The sequence below is a fragment of the Camponotus floridanus genome, unplaced genomic scaffold (genome assembly GCF_003227725.1).
Source record: "Camponotus floridanus strain SB8 unplaced genomic scaffold, Cflo_v7.5 scaffold89, whole genome shotgun sequence".
NCBI classification, from domain to species: Eukaryota; Metazoa; Arthropoda; class Insecta; order Hymenoptera; family Formicidae; genus Camponotus; species Camponotus floridanus.
The window spans coordinates 482,077-499,296 of record NW_020229859.1 but is presented as its reverse complement, the minus strand read 5'-3'; the positions used below and the strand labels follow the sequence as shown (position 1 = coordinate 499,296).

General features: G+C 30.9%; 5 protein-coding genes across 9 annotated transcripts; 2 read left to right on the top strand and 3 right to left on the bottom strand.

Annotated features, from left to right (window-relative positions):
* On the bottom strand, window positions 1-1,767 carry LOC105251088 (tRNA 2'-phosphotransferase 1). Its single transcript, XM_011257620.3, has 2 exons — window positions 1,556-1,767; window positions 1-613 (listed from the first exon to the last, which is right to left on the bottom strand). The coding sequence occupies exons 1-2, from the start codon at window positions 1,565-1,567 to the stop codon at window positions 26-28; spliced, it is 600 nt and encodes a 199-aa protein (XP_011255922.1). The 5' UTR covers window positions 1,568-1,767; the 3' UTR covers window positions 1-25.
* A 414-nt stretch (window positions 1,768-2,181) lies between these two features.
* Window positions 2,182-2,607, top strand: LOC105251086 (protein PET117 homolog, mitochondrial). Its single transcript, XM_011257618.3, has 2 exons — window positions 2,182-2,337; window positions 2,417-2,607. Exons 1-2 carry the CDS (start codon window positions 2,198-2,200, stop codon window positions 2,559-2,561), a joined length of 285 nt encoding a protein of 94 aa, XP_011255920.2. The 5' UTR covers window positions 2,182-2,197; the 3' UTR covers window positions 2,562-2,607.
* Window positions 2,577-4,013, top strand: LOC105251085 (protein lin-52 homolog). Of its 3 annotated transcripts, none has more exons than XM_011257617.2 (4): window positions 2,577-2,763; window positions 3,323-3,400; window positions 3,486-3,578; window positions 3,650-4,013. In XM_011257617.2, exons 1-4 carry the CDS (start codon window positions 2,733-2,735, stop codon window positions 3,781-3,783), a joined length of 336 nt encoding a protein of 111 aa, XP_011255919.1. In that variant the 5' UTR covers window positions 2,577-2,732; the 3' UTR covers window positions 3,784-4,013. The 3 variants fall into 3 exon arrangements, with proteins under 3 accessions (XP_011255919.1, XP_011255918.1, XP_011255917.1); XM_011257616.2 differs by having other exon boundaries at window positions 3,480-3,578; XM_011257615.2 differs by having other exon boundaries at window positions 3,468-3,578.
* On the bottom strand, window positions 3,873-6,553 carry LOC105251091 (chymotrypsin-like protease CTRL-1). The gene is made up of 7 exons (XM_020027453.2): window positions 5,537-6,553; window positions 5,254-5,459; window positions 4,847-4,955; window positions 4,550-4,731; window positions 4,371-4,469; window positions 4,105-4,277; window positions 3,873-3,977 (listed from the first exon to the last, which is right to left on the bottom strand). The coding sequence occupies exons 1-7, from the start codon at window positions 5,722-5,724 to the stop codon at window positions 3,873-3,875; spliced, it is 1,062 nt and encodes a 353-aa protein (XP_019883012.2). The 5' UTR covers window positions 5,725-6,553.
* Window positions 6,554-6,607: 54 nt separating this feature from the next.
* Window positions 6,608-13,221, bottom strand: LOC105255887 (PI-PLC X domain-containing protein 1). Of its 3 annotated transcripts, none has more exons than XM_025414720.1 (7): window positions 13,081-13,221; window positions 10,064-10,301; window positions 9,503-9,757; window positions 9,007-9,215; window positions 7,995-8,199; window positions 7,244-7,514; window positions 6,608-7,104 (listed from the first exon to the last, which is right to left on the bottom strand). In XM_025414720.1, the coding sequence occupies exons 2-7, from the start codon at window positions 10,158-10,160 to the stop codon at window positions 6,864-6,866; spliced, it is 1,278 nt and encodes a 425-aa protein (XP_025270505.1). In that variant the 5' UTR covers window positions 10,161-10,301; window positions 13,081-13,221; the 3' UTR covers window positions 6,608-6,863. The 3 variants fall into 3 exon arrangements, with proteins under 3 accessions (XP_025270505.1, XP_025270506.1, XP_025270507.1); XM_025414721.1 differs by lacking the exon at window positions 13,081-13,221 and adding an exon at window positions 10,946-11,296; XM_025414722.1 differs by lacking the exon at window positions 9,503-9,757.
* Window positions 13,222-17,220: the final 3,999 nt, after the last annotated feature.

Sequence of the window (17,220 nt, the reverse complement as noted above, 5' to 3'; positions counted from 1 at the left end):
AAAAAGTTCAAAAAGATTTATATTTTTAATCAAAGCTCAATGCTTGACCATATTTAGTAATTACTCTCAGGAAATATTTTGTTTCCACAAAACCTTTTAAATTTCCAGTGCAGAGAATAACACCATTTTCAGATTCAAGAAATATTAAATCTTTCTTCGCCTTCTCAAAATTGATATAAATAAAAAGTTCTGCACTTTGGCGCAAGCCGTTAATAAAATTTAATCCCTTGGCAAAATGAATATGATTTCTTTTCATACGCGATAAACCTTCATTTTTTATCGTCGTCCAATATTTAAAATAAGTCCCATGAATTATATCAAATTTTGCATCGTCGAGTATTCTCAGATTTAATTCATTAATTTTAGATATGGAATGACCCTGATTTGCTTTGATTTCTATAACACCATTAGCAATATTGAGAGTAAATCTCTGTTTATTATTATTTTCTACTACTCTCTTGATATCATCAATGGTATAATGGGGCAATTTGTTCAATAACTCATCAACTACAACAAAGCCATTTGGTTTAATATTTAAGCCTTCCTTTATAGCGCCATGACGTAATAGATATGATAGCTTTTTGCTGAGAACAATATCATTTTTACTTTGATCCTGAAAATAAAATAAATAACATATCTTATCATTAAGATCATTAGTCAGAATCATCATATTTAAACCAGGCTAAACAGATTTTTGAATTAATTCTTAGAGAAATTCTATTTTTCATGTGTTTTATAGAGAATGAGAAACTATTTAATAAAAAATTAAAAATACTGTTTTTATTACTATTATATATTAAAATATAGTAGTAATGATTAATAGTATATTATATTAATTTATAAATATTGCACTGTAAAAATAAAATCTTGTATATGATTATAAATCAATATCTTAATAATATATATATATTTTTAAGAATGTATGTATCTAAAAATATATATTTTTAGATACATACAAACATTACATAATATTATTATTAATTATATAAATATTTAATATTACATAATATTATTATTAATTATATAAAAATATTCAAACCATATTAAACGATCATATAGTATTTAATATATTAATTTCTCGACTTGGACACATATATATATATATATATGATCTCTCTCTAATCTTTCTCAAAAAATACCTTGAATTGCAAGTTATTTAAAATAATTACAAACCTTACTACGCGATATCAAACCTAATCCATAATTGCATTGATATAAAATATTGATATAAAATATTGTAGACATAAAAAAATTTTCAAAGTATAGATTAAATAATCTACATATTTGTACTGATTGTACTTGAAAGTTTTCAAGGTTACAGATTAAATGCTTCGCTTATTTACATACATATACATAAGGTTTTGCAGAGGTACCTCAGTATTTATTTTCTTCAAGTAAAAGTGAAGTTATCAGAAAATATTTCTAATATATGCTTATTTTCTATATTTCATGTGTTATCAGTACAAATCATACCGCAAAGAAAGAATAAGATAGCCTGAAGAAAGTAAAAAAAATATAGCTTTTTTTAAAACTTATTAGATCACAAAGGACTAACCTTCGAAAACATTAAATAACGCAGTTTGCGACTTTTACCTCACACTAATTCGACTCTTTCTGCCAATTTATAGGTGTACATTTCAGCATTTAGCTTTCTCAATATGAAAAATTTGTAGATTGTTGCAGCAATCTTGTAGTAATTACAAAATAGTAATTACAATATAATCGCGTAATAATGTCTGTTAATACGTTTTACGTCACAAACAAATATGTATTTAGATTTGACACTCCCAAATCACAGTGTTAATATACAGTAGCGCACTCTGGCAATTTCAGCGTGGGTTAAAATCAGAGAGAAGACTGGACCATTCTACAATGTGACCAATCATGGTTGATTATTTTTGAAATAATCAACCATGATTGGTCAATTTGCCTATGACTTACGACTCATTGTAGAACAGGCCCAAGTCTTCTCTCTGAGAGCACTCTTCTCTGGTACCTCGATGAGACCATGGGCCTGTTCTTTTTATCTGCTGCACTAGTGCAATTAGTTAGAGTGAAAGAAAGTATGTTTGTCTCTTTTGAACTTATTGCACTAGTCTAGCAGTGCAGCTAAAAAGAACAAACCCCAATGTTCAATGCTCATGCGCAGAGGAGCGTCTCCGAAAACAACACTAATCCCATCGTGCCTCGCGCGACCATGTGCGACAACTTGACGACGTGTACCATTCTTCGAGAATGTCCGAGAATGTCAACAGCGTCTAAAGTCACTTTCGGTTTATGCTGCTCGGTGTCCGTTGGAATAATAGGCTACGTTCATTACAAACAGGCATACGACAGGTAAGTGAGTACGCGCGTTATTTCTATTTGAATAATTATTACTCGAGGCAATTAAATGACGGGCTGCTTTACGTTATAGGGAGCAACTTCATTTGGGGGTAATGCGCGACATCGAGCGACGAGAGCGTCGAAAAGTGCAAAATGTCTACATTTTACAGCAACAGGCTGAATTGACCAAGGAATTGCGCAAAGGGATGACGACGGTTCAAGAGACGAATACGTAACGCGAAGCTGTATTCTGTTGCTCCAGACTTTTTCTAGAGGATTGAAAAGAGTGCGTGTGTTTCAAGTATCCTGTCCCGTCAAGTATCCCACTCCGTTTTCCTTCCGTCGATTTTTCTCATTGAAAAAAACATTTTCATAAATTTCAATTTCCTTCCAATTCGACGAACATTATGGCCGCTGAAGAATCTGTGGATCAACCAGGTAAGTTTGGAGCTTTGGAGAACAAAAGTGCAGAGATAAGTTTGTCAGAGTACACTGGTTAGGCTGGTGTATATAGTGAGGTTATTTATATATACCAAATATATATACCAGATATGTTATGTAATGCTCTCTCTTCATGTAATTTCTTAAACTATTTTGTATTATTTTTTTCTCTTTTATTTATCTTTCCTATTTGTCATCATGTCGTTAAATAGTTCTTTTGTGAAAGAGAGAAACAAAAAATAAAATCGAAGATAACGATATCCTTTTGAAATATTATTGTAAATTTAAAGATGCAAAATATTAAAAGGTTAGATTTTATTTTCTACCAATGTATCGCTTGTTTCGTTTAATAATTTAGGAAAGAGAGTGTAATTATGTATTTAAAAAATGTTCAAATTCTATAAATTGTGCACAAAGTATTATATAAATTGATCTTTGTTATTGAATTAAATTTAAAACTAAATTCCAAGAATAAAATAATATTTTGCATTATAATGAACACATTTCAAGTACAAGTTCAACTATACGAGTAAAGTGATGAATTCCTGTTTTATAGATTTATCTTGCGTAGAGGAGAGCCTAATGAGTCTAGAGAAACTGGATAGAGCGTCTCCCGATTTATGGCCTGAACAAAGTGAGTATCTCTTTTTTGGAAGATCTCTTTTTGAGATATATATACATAATATACATCATATATGTAGCGAGCAATGAAGTTCCAGGTGTGCATGAGTTTGTCGCTCAAAATTCACCGCAGACAGAGCCATGTTTTTGGACTGCGAGTTTTTCAGCGGACGACATAAGTCAATTGCATCGTGAGTTAATATGCGTTAACATATAATTCTTCATCTTGTGTTGCTAAATATCGTAAAAAATTTTCTTGCAGAATTGGGTAATTTAACAATGACCGGGCTTATCTCGGAAGTGAAAAAACTGCACGATTTAGCTTATCAGCTGGGTCTAGAAGAAGCTAAGGAAATGACGCGTGGCAAATATTTGAATATATTTAAACATAAATAATATTTCATAGTTAAAAAAATAAAACTCGTGAAAATGCAATACCAATCGGTGTTCTTAAGTACCATTTTGAGACGATTGCATTTGCAATCTTAGGAATTCTCTAAAATCCATCGTGTGTATCTCTGTACATTTATGAACGCAGATGGAAAAATGGTGCTTGAGTCGCAACTAGACCCATATGATAGGATTCCGACCTGATAAAAAAATATACATATAAACATGAGAAATATGACTTATAGTATATACATATATATATATAGAAACATTATATATATATATATATATATATATATATATATATATAATGTTAGTGTAATATACCAGGAAGTATGTGTTCGCATATTTATATAATAGGGGACTTCCACTGTAACCTGAACAAGGTTCACAGTCTCCTTTGGCGCACAACTCAACAGACAGACCTTGGCTTGAATAATCTGAGCATTGCTGCTTAGGTACGAGTTTTAGTTGTAATGATTGTTGCGTCGGTGGTTGTGCTGGATCACAGGGTTATCGCATTTGAACATCACACATAAACACTGCTTACAGTTTACTGCTTTACGATAGTTTGTTTAATTAATATATAATACCTTTTTGACCGGATAATTTTCCCCAGCCAACAACGGTGCATGTACTTTCCAAGCTGACGTATCTATCTTCCGGTATAAAGCAGATTGGTTGCGCTGTGGCTGAAGAAGACCGGATGTGCATTTCATTAAGACCGATCACCAAAACGTTCTTACATATGTATACATTGAATTGTACATACCTGTAAAATTGATAGCCTTCTTCAGGCGAAGTAAGGCAACGTTATTGGAAAAACTTGCGGCGTCGTAGCCCGGATGTTTTATTACATACGATATATCATGGCTACTGGTATTGTGTCCGCAAAACAATTTATTGCAATCTGGATCCGACTCTGTATTATATTCACCAATAAGCACAGAGCATCTAAATACGAATAAAAACCGTTATAAATTATTGCATGCTCGATTCCAGGCTTAATTATACAATCGAAAATATTAGTAAAGATTATTCGTTATATTTTGGACTGCTATATACATACAATTTGTATTTGTCCGATTTCGCGAGTGCGCATGTAGCTGTAGTTAATACTGTACGCTCATTAACAATCACGCCACTGCACGAGTATTTGATCTCACTCGTTAATGTATCTGAAAAACGAATTCTTGCTAACAATCTGAAAGCGCATGTCTTGTATAATAAAAGAAATATAGCTAATTAATCTCTCCTTCAAATAGATAAACTTGAGTATAGTTTGTCGTATACATAGTGTTACTGAAGCCGCATTGAGACAACTTCATTGAGAAACTTAAGGAATTCAAGTTTTAACGCACTCAATGAAAAATTTTCAATGACGTTATATAATACAACAAATACTTAAATTCTCAATATTAAGAGAAAAAAATGAGCGGGTTCTGGGACACATATAATACAAGCACAAATACTTGCTTGTAAAACCGATCCTCGCGACGAAAGGATACGATCCTAAATTATCTATGTTATTTTGAATAAGACTCTTTCCGCATTGAGATTTCGAAGACGATTGTGTCAGATACGCATCCTGATTCGTATATATCGGCCGTTCGGAATAATTGTCTACGCTGCAGCAAATTTTCATGCGCGTTCGATCATATCCGCAAACAGCCTGCCGTAATCTGTAGTCGAAAAATCTGCGTATGTATGCATGTACGCGTATATATTTTATAATGCAAAAAATATGATATGATATTACCTGTGGGCGGAAAGCTCGTTTCGTTCCATTAAAGATACAACCGCCGGGCAGTAATCGATGAATGTGCATTTCTGATCGCCAGGGCAAGAGAGAGAATTATTTTGGCACGTATAATATCGATAATCCGAATGCTCGCACGGTTTCGAAGTTACTATTGGCAGTAAAAGCAGCAGCAATAAGCGGCACATTTTTCTAAATATGAATATAAATAGATGATCACTTTTAAAAAAATCTCTCTACTTTCATACAATATTCGTATAATCAGTCGTAATCAATTTTAAGAAACTCTACTCTAACAAAAAAAATTTTCTCATAGAAAGAATGACAGCGTTGATCTGTAAAAAATTATCGTTTACTTCCAGAGGAAAAATTTCCTGCTCTAAATTCGTTGTTCTTTCCGTACGCGACTGATAACGCAAGACACTGATGCAAATGTATTTTTCGCATCCGCGACTAACATCATCTATACCGGATGATGAACTGATTTCGTTGCATCGTGCGCTTTTGTGCGCAACAGATTTGTTTCTCTCGGTTACCTTGACTAGAGCATTATTCGCACATCCGGCGGAACTGCGATTAGCAGGTAAAAAGTGTATTATACGCGATTCATGCGCGAGTTGTCATTATGCTTTATCTAGATTTCTTAAGAAGATGAGAGGGTTGATATAAACCTTTTATACGAGTTAGCGTTAATTAGCTTAAATTGAAAAAAAGAGAATTATTTTAGAAGTTAGAAGTATTTTACAAGATATTTATTTTCCTTCAATTATAGACATTGTCTGTATAATTGCGTGATCTAGATTTCTTAAGAAGAGAGGGTTGATATAAACCTTTTATATTTTTACGAGTTATCGTTAATTAGCTTAAATTGAAAAAAAGAGAGAATTATTTTAGAAGTTAGAAGTATTTTACAAGATACTTATTTTCCTTCAATTATAGACATTGTCTGTATAATTGCGTGATCTAGATTTCTTAAGAAGAGAGGGTTGATATAAACCTTTTATATTTTTACGAGTTATCGTTGATTAGCTTAAATTGAAAAAAAGAGTTAGAATTATTTTAGAAGTTAGAAATATTTTACGAGATATTTATTCTCCTTCAATTATAGACATTGTCTGTATAATTGCGTGATTCATCTCCTTTATATATAAAATTTATTGTATATTCATACACTATAACTCCACAAAAATAGACTATGGAATCGAAATAATAAGTTATTAAGTACTGGCATAAAATTTCGCGCGTTGCTTGGCATGATATGAATTATTATTTGAGTGCATTAACAAACTTTGGTTTGTGCAATTTTTTTTAACTTTTACGCAAAATCTTAACAATGCGAATTTCGTTTTTCGTTCCATTCGATTGCAGTTTCGATGATGCCGGACGATCGGACGAAGTCGACAGCGACGATATTGGCTGTATGTTGCCACTTGCTATTATACCAATTTGTGACATTGATATTAACTTTCTCCGCCATCTCACGAATGCTTCCAAGTCTATTTAAGATTACGTCCCATGTATTAGGTGTTAATTCTGCCATCGCTGATCTCGGTATCGCTCTAGGATACCTGAAATCAGATAAGCCCAATTGGAACAAAAATATTCATTGAACGATATAGACATAATAAAAAATAATATCAAGTATAATTTATAGCGCTATAAATTTGCAATGTCTGTCAGCATCAGCTTTATATGAATTTTACACACCCGAGACTTTCCGTTTCGATACGATTCAGATAGTTAAACAAATCTTCGATGTTTCTGACGTTTCCCCATTGATGTGTCACGCAGGGCCATATGCTCTCGTAACGATTGACCACTCGTTTTTCGTCGTAACCGATTATGAGTCTTTTCCCAGATGACCAGATTGTATTCAGCGTGCTGGTCCACCCGTAACTCTTCGGCAAGTAGTATCCGGCAAATTGTTCCTCGAGAAATCCAACGAAATTGTGATGCACTCCCAGATTTTTCCCAAAACCTAGTACCAAAAAATTAAATGAAAAAATCTATATTATTACGATAAAGAGAGAGAAAGAGAATTAATATATCTTATTATTAAATTATAGTTTATTATTATTGGAAAGAATAAATTATATTACAAGATAGAGGAATAAAAAGATCTTATATTATTGCGATAAAGAGAGAAAAAAAGAATTAATATATCTTATTATTAAATTGTAGTTTATTATTATTATTATTATTATTGGAAATAATAATAAATTATTATATAAGAGAGAGAAATAATACAAAATAAATATTGTGCATTTTATAATTTTATAATATATCTACACTATATATATGAATATATAATAATAATTATATAATAAAAATATAGTTTTTATATCTATAAATGATTAATATATATATATATATATATATATATATATATATATATATATATATATACGAATATTATTTTGGTCTGATCAAATGTTACGAGCGATTTAAGGAAAATTACCAACGGGAAATTCCTGGATGTCGAATATCACGATCTCGTTTGTATTATCAAGAAAGGTCTTCACTTGGTTCACGACATTTTGCATAGGAACAGATTTAAATACCCCATGATTGGCCCACCATATCGAATTCGTGTTAGGATAGTGTCCGACCCTGATGTCCAGATATCGAACCCCATAGATCAATTGCGCGAGCACGTCCACATCCTGCAGTTTAATTATCCTAACGATTACCAGCAACGGTTATTCTATATTTAATTTTTATCTGATTTCAATGTTCCTAGATTTTATCTGATTGCAAGTTTGTCGGCCATATTGAATTATAACAGCGAGAAATTATGTAAAGATTTTTTTTTAGTTTTATACATCAAAATATATTAGTTTTTCTAATCTCGCGTATTACATATTTGAGATTCTAAATCAATTTTTGATTAAATAATAAGCGAAGTTTTAAGACATATAACAATCCTCATTATCAAAGTGATATGTGAAATAACTAATTTATTTCGTTCTATCATACAAAAGAAAAAGATTTGCATAATTTCTCATTTCTGACATTTCATAATTCGATATGCCTGCGACAAGGAAACAGGATCCTTACTGTAAGCAACATTCAGAACTGTTTGCTAATTATTTGAATGACAATAAATTCATCTCTAGAGAAACAGTTCCGATAAAAAAAACTTAATCTTTTAATATATTGTTTATATTGAAATAATTTAAATCATTTTTAAAATACTTTAACTATTGCATATTGTTTATAATTAATAATTTTTAAATTATGCACAGTCCTTGCTTCTTTCTGACAAAATTTTATCAATCGAATCACTACAAATATTTTTATATTTAAACTGAAAGGACATCTCCTTTCAATAAAAGAATCTCCAAATCAATAAAAGAATTTATGAAAAATTAATGCCATAGAAATATCTTGTGTTTTAACGACTTTCGATATAGTGTAACGAGATCTTTTTGTTTTACCTAAAAAAAGTATCCGATTCTTCAAGCAATTACCTGTGTTATTACGAATTTCTCGACGATGTTCTCAGAGTTCGCCTGCTCGTGTATCGCGTACGATGCAGAATCATGTGTACCTGGTAGGAATATCCTGCTCATCGATAATAATCCTAGGCTGTTCCTCCTCTCTGCCATCCACTGAGGATGCGTTTGCAGACAGTTTGTCAATCTTATTGTGCCGTTTCTTAACCAGGCGACATAGTACTCTAATATAAAAAAGCTCAAGGTTCAAAAATATATAGCTAGATATCCTATTAAGAAAATGTCGCGAAAGATAACGAGACAAGAATTTAAAAAATAGAAAAAAAACGATAGAGAAAGAAAGATAGAGAGAGAGAGAGAGAAAGAGTATTATCTACGCTTAATAACATACATGAATGTATAAAAAATGTTTGTAATTACATCGCTAGATTGTGTGGAAAAGATTAGCGCAATCTCCATGCATAACCCGATTAGTAATCTATGTCGTAAAATTATGTAATCGCGTACGTACGTAGACATTGTTGAACAAACATGAGACTCGAGGTGGGGACAAACGTGGCCTGTACTCCGGTCCTCTCGATACCACTCGGCGCGTTTGGTATCAGGGTATAAATTGGCTCGAGGTCGCTCGTGGGTTCGCTCGTGTAAAGAGCTATCGTATCGCCCGGTCGATACTTGACGTGGTTCCAATAAATCTCGATCTCTCGTATCATTTTAATGGACATTATGGGCGAGATAATCAGGCCGACGTGTGCGCGTTGGAAATCTAAAAAGAAAAGCAAGTGTACGGAATGTTCAGTCGAAAGACCTGTTTTACGTTGATAATCCTCGACGACGATTTAAACGAATTATTGCGAAATTAAGTACATGTGTACGTATGCATAATTACGTAAATCTCTGCAAAGAAATCGCAAAGAGAAGGTTTTCCTGAATTCCTTTTCTCGAATCAATCGAAGGATATGATGCCGAAAGCAATACAAAGATGCAATGATTCAATATTCCATCGATCGAAGCGATTGTTAATAATCATTATACATTATAATATCGGTGATACCGTGATTTTATAACTCACCATCCCCAGTTTCTGGATCGCAGAATCTTCCGATCGAAACGCAATCGACGATCATTAACCAAGGGAAAAGGGCGAGAACGATTGCGAATGGCCTCATTTTCGTTGACGAGTTATGCAGGAAACCTCGTTAGTAAGTAAAATCTATCCGCCTCTTCGTCGGGACGTCGACATTCCTCTTTGTGCCTCCACAATCGTTTCAATTCTCTCTTCCACGAAGACTGTTTACTATAATATACCACTAGAAAAAAGACGTCGGCCTTAGACTTTGCTCCAATTTCTTGTTTCTGCGTACACACACACATATAATTCTTGAATTTAAAAATACCGCATTTTGAAAGTTAACAATCTCGCACATACAACATATTTCCATTTTGAAAAATATCGATATCAATAATATCATTAATATTGATAATGTCAATCAATAATACATTAAATTATTTGATTTAATAAGTAACGAAAACAATTGCTCATAACTCTCACAAAATCTCTAAATCATAATAATTTTTCAATCGAAGACTCCCTGCTTTTTGTGATGAATATAATATTTCAAAATATTTTTCATATGAATAACATTTAACATATTTTATAATGTATTATTTAAAAGTTCAATTATTTAATATATAAATTTTATTGTTAATATTTTTATAAATATTTATCGCGTCGGAGAATTTATACTTATTTTAGTATAATATTTTCTTCACGTTCTATTATTATCATATGATATGTAAGAATTTAACAATATTTGCATAACTAAAATTACAAAAATTATTCCAAGCTGCGAAGTTTGAAGTATCTTGTAATAATACAATAATATTAACACTTATACAATAATCATTTATAATAATCATATTTTAAATAAAAATATCTAACACACACACACACATTTGTGCGTTATAATGTTACGATACGATAATCGACTGAATGGTCTTCGATTCTTCCCTCGGTTCGGCGCACTCGTACCTCTCTCCGTTGATAAATCGTGACTGATCGTCGTTGTGATCAAGTCAAGTTGTGCAAGTTCAAGAACGTGTGATGTCGTGAACGCGATGACGACAGATTCGAGAGATAGCTACTCTAAGTAAAAACATCCGCATAAATCATCAATGTTAACTGTTTATTTTTTCCTGTCCTATATTCTAATGTTAGTAGCAATAATTATTTATTTTTTGCATTCGTCACAAAGTTCTGTAATCTGTATTCTTTGCTTGTATATCGTTGCTTTTAAGGAAAAAACGAATATTTTCTCTTCGATCCTCGTTTTATTTAATATACAGTAATTTTCGATTAATAAAAATAAAAAAATAAATTTAAAAATAGATTAAATCAATAATAAATAAATTTAATAAATAGATTAAATAATAAATAGATTTAATAAATAGATTAAATAAAAAATAGTTAATGAAATATTTAAAGATTTTCTTTTGTAAAAATACCGCGCGCGGAAAAAAATGATAGAAGAAATTCGAAGAAACTTTCAATTATTTCGTAATCATGAAAATCTGCTTACGTAGAATGTAACACTCGACACTCGATCGAGATCGTTGAATCGCGTGGGAGGGGGGGGGGAAGGAAGGAAATTACATACATAACGCGACTCGGCGATATTTCTCCGATGCTGATCCAACAACTTTAGATCACACGTTGAAGAACGGGAGATTTCTTACCGAAAATTTATTACAAAGAGTGACCGCGAGATCGGTGTAGCTGACTCCGAGGATCGAACGTTTAGATCATTTTCGTTCACTTGCCATCAAAACAACACGCAGATGCGTGAAGTTATGCGGACGATTCGGTATCACGCGAGTTTTAGCAAAAAAAATCTGTCGAAGTCAATGTGCACGTGGCTTGGTTCGCACGAATGTTTTTTTCCTCGACAAAAATATATCTCAGAAGTAGCGCAATATATTAGGGGTGGCGAATATTGTAGCGCGGTGATGGTATAATTAAAGGCCGCTTTGTGAGGACGACTGTCGATATCAAAAGAAGAAATTTTAGGAGTGCGAAACGTAAAAAGAAGAAGGAAGAAAAAGGAAAAAATGAAGGGAAAGAAAGAAAAAAAAAATAAAATGAAAAGAAACGAACAAGAAAGAAAGAGGCAAGAGAAACAGACATCGAACTTGCTGTTGATACGTGCTTGCGACATAGAGCTGCGCGAGCTGCAATCTTATGTCGTTCCACTTTCTACAACGTTCGACGTTCGCATATTACCCATACATACTTTGTATTATTAACGTTCGAAAACAACTGAGTCATGCTACGAAAGTAAGATCATTTGCGACTTCAAAATTAATCTACGCAGTCTGTTCAAATTAAAATTATATAATAAAACTATTATAATTTTAAATATTAATTATACAATAAATTTATTTAATTGTACTTAATTAAATTTTTACAAATATATTTTTATTAAATAAGTTTCTTTCAACAGAGAGAGGAAAATTATTAATTCTCTTTTATTCCTTTTTTTTTGGAAGAATATTAAAATCATAATTAAAAAAATTATATTATAAATAAATTTCTTTTTAAATAAGAGACATACATATATAATCTCTATGTATATCTCTCTTTTCTCAAAAAAATTAGATATAATAAAACGAGAATTATGTAATTTTTATTTTTAAAATGATCTATTGTATTCCGAATAAAAATGCACAATATGATTATTCGCATAAAGCATAAATAGTAATAATTGTTATTTGGTGTTAATGATTCACATAATAACGGTTCGCGTTTATGCGTAAAAATTACGAGTTTTTTCCTCGAGTAAATCGCCGGTATGCAAGAATCATTAAGTAAGAAGTGTTAAATAGATCTTGACACGTAAGTTTAACGCTAATGAAAATAGAGGAATATTTGCGGAGTCTGTACTCGTGAATTACGCACAAAAGTATATTTACTATTTAAACGCTTAATTCACGATAAACTGTTGTTTAAATATCGAGAGAGAGAGGAAATCAAGAGAGTATTTATAATTAATCACGTGGAAACATCATAAGAAAAATATTTTTATCACGTACCTGTTGACTAGCTTCGATGAAGTTGGAGAGAAACATAGACAACCTTCGAAATATTTTCACACGTGCATTGTACATATACATGTAGAAAGAATAATCCCGACTATTTTATCAGCGACTGTTACGTCTCTCTGATGGCAACATGCGATTCAAAAATGAAAACGGAAACGAAGGCGCAGAGCATACGAACATGCTTCGCTTGTATCGCGCTTACGTAAAAGAATCATATCTACAGTGTTATTCACTTCCGCTACTCGTGATCTCATGGTCTGATGATTAATTACTATGCTCTAAAAAACGTATCGCAGGATGTTGCGAATATTTCAAATTTACTGGAAAAAATAGAAAAAATTATAAATCTAGATTTTACGCATTACAAATTTTTAATACAATAGAAAGGAATTGGTAGAATTATTAAGAAATATTGTTACATAATTTAATCTCTTTTTTAAAAATTATGTACATTAATTATTCTCTTTCTTATAGTTTCATATAAGATTTAAATTTTCAAATATTAATATTTTGCGCAAAAATATTTAAAATTAATAATGAGATGACAGAATTATTAAAGGACAAGCACATTAATCCATGAAATATAAATATAAATATATATATATATGCACGATGATGACAAAAAATTAAAAATATCATTTCTTCAGTTTTCGAAAAGTATTGACTATATATTGATAATATCAATGTTCTACATGAACGATTTATAATTTGCACTTTTGCAAAGAAAGTAGAAGGTGAGAAAATAAAAAGAAAATGCATTCTTCGGATTTTTTCTCATCTTCCTTTATTTTACAAAACTGAAAAAAAGAAAACTTCTGCGAGAGTAACAAACTTTTGGCTTATGTGACTAGTTGTAATACTTAGCGGCAATACTAAATTAGTGCAGTGTAAGTATGTACATTTGTGTTTACAACGTTTCGACCGCAAGAAATCCTGCGGATTTGTTTGCAAAGCAATCGTAACTTTTATCCTAATTCAAGACTCGCGTTGAAGCGAGCACTTCGCGCATCGCAAAAATGTTCCTACGAGATATACAGAGAGAAATGTTATTTTTTTTTCATTTTTTACTCGAAGAGAGTGCCGATACATATAAAGGTAAATACACGAGAAGGACAAATGTACAAGAGAGATTAGTAAATGTCCCTTCATAATTTCTTCGCCTGTATTTCTCCGATTACCTTAGTCGCTAAAAGTACGTATTACAGAATGTAAAATAAGTTACACGTACGCATGGTTCATTGTACCAAATGAAATGTTGACACACGCGAAACGACACACACAGTACACCCCGTACATGTGAATTTTAATCATCAGTACATCTCTTATACGTATTTTAAATGGTATAATGAATAATTTAACTTATAGATATACGTAAACTACTTTAAGATAAATGTTCATAGTCTCTCTCGTGGAAGACACGGTATGGCAGGATTTTTCCTATTTTTCATTTATTTTTTTATCTTTTCCTTTTGATTACATGTCCCTTTTAATGCAAACGACGATACGATTTTGGGCTTCTTTGCCACGATCGAATGTCTCGAATATTCTTTTTTTTTTGTTTGCACTTTTGCCGAATCGGTTTTTATTATTTTATTACGATAGAATAAAATTGATGTCTCTGTAATTAACACGTATACCGAAAAACCACGAAGATCTGCCTTCGGGATACAATACAATACTGCATTTATTAAATTAAAGAATGTTAAATAGTAGTGATACATTTTAACGAATTATTTCTCATGATTTACTTCATTATTTATGTAACGCCATTTTGCGATTACAAATTGGTTTTATTTTACTGACGATGCATAGGAAAAATCTATCGTTTATTCATTTAAATAATATTGTTTTATGAAAAAAGATAAAATAAAAATTCAATCATTAATAATTAATGACTGACAAAAATTGAAGAATCAGATCCCGAATAATATAAACTATATAGACCTTTTAAGGAAGTGAGGAAGTACTATATGTACACAATCGTGTATAAATCTTAATATTCATGCGATAAATTACAAGGACGAAAGCTTTGATGCGTTGTATGAAACTTTTCCTTTTAAACTGTCATCTCTGTTTACGTTGCAACTCTTCGTCGACATTTTATGTAAACAAGAAATCATCGTAAACTTCAAGCTAATCGAGACATCAAACAAGATCGTGTGTAAATCAATTCACAGTTATTATACGAATTATTTCTCAATATGAAATCATAAATGAATTGCGCCGCAATTTTAAGTTTTAAAGAGTATGCGGATATTTTTTTTTATCTGTTATAAACTGATACGCTTTGAATTTTTGCGCAAAAATTAAAATATAAATCGTTCGATCACGTGGTCGATAAACATTACACAAATAATTGTAAGGAAATATTCATGTAAAAGTAAATACTTACTTTGATAACAAAACCACTGATTAGAGACAGCAAACAAATATTATAATGTAAAAAATATTATATATTAGAAAACAAAATATAATATTATTTTAATATATTTTAATAATTTTTCAATGCTTTTTCTCTTGTCACGAAAAGTAAATATTTAGTGATTAAAGTAAAATTAATTTCTTATAGCTAGAATTTAACCCACGAATCAAGTCTATTATATGTACATGATTCGATTAATAAAAAATAATCTTATCTAAATATGTGATCAATAATTATATTTTTTTCGTCCTTGAATTTTGCAAATTTAATTATATCTAAAATGAACTCTCGCATGAAATTGTTTAAAACTATTTTATATATTATATGTAAAAAATAACATATATACGTATACAGGCGAATTATTCGTCTAAGACCTAATTTGCGTAATTTTCTTATAGTAAGGAAAGAAATAAGAAGAGAATTAATCTGAAGAAAAAGTACATATCATGAGCTTTTGTGAGTCTTCTACAGAGTATTTGCTAGGAAATATTAATATATAACATTCAGGATAAATTTTCCTGCTAATCGGTATTTAAATTTTTTTTTATTTTTTCTTAAGGTAGTTTAAGCACCATCACTACTATCATATATATTTCGTTCGTAATAAAAATTTATTTAGTATCATTCTTTTATTATCATTTTGATGTGTTTAGTTAGACTCACTCTATATGATATTTATGTATAATACATAATTCAATCAGGCTGTCGTTTCATGAAATGACTTGATCAATGCGCAAAAAAGAAAAGGAAAGAAATTATTAGAAATGACAGAGCGGTGACTAATTTAAAGCTAAAGTCTTCAGTATCAGTCCATTGAAGTTTTCATGCACGTGTAAATAGGTACATGGTGCACGTGTGGTCGTATAGCTACTGCAACTAGAATGATAATTAACCGGAATTGATTTTCGGATTTTCCCATTTTTCAGGATTGGTTCGCAATTTTTCCGATTGGCGATCTGGCCGATTTAATTCCGATGGCTTCTACTATTCGTAGCTTTTGAAAAATGTGTCTCAAAATTGGCGAAAAATTGATATAAAAGACAAAATTATGATAGTTATAACAAATGTTGACTGGCAACATATTAATGGTATTTCTTTTCTTTCTTTCTTCCAGTACAACTTCTATTGAATTATTATTAAGATTGAAGTATTTTTATGATAATTAACGTTATACAGCAACTTTCCACCAATTTAATGATAATTTGATGATACATATTACATATCGCATAACAAAGTACAGAACATCCTCTTTTTTTTATAATGGAAATTCATCGGAATTATAGCGATTTAAATCCTGAAGTATGATATTCGTCAAAATTATATTATTTGAGAATTTTACAGGCAGCCATGACAAGAATATTAAACATATGTTCGATAAGACGGAATCAACGACATACATGCACACTAAAGAAAAAAAAATTGAAGATTGGCAGTTTAAGATTAAAAGAGAATTCATTTCTCACACAGTATCTTACTTCAATCTTATAACAGGAACATATTTTATTCAACTGTTCATATTATCATTGTCATAAATGCATATACATTATATAATAACTGTCGAAATCGAACTATATTATAATAAAATGCATGAAAGAAAAAATGTGATAAATATATACTATTTATAAAATAGTACTATAAAAAAGAGGATAAAAAAAAGAAAGAAATCCTAGAACAATTTCTTTTCTTTTAAAAAAAAATTCTTAAAAAAA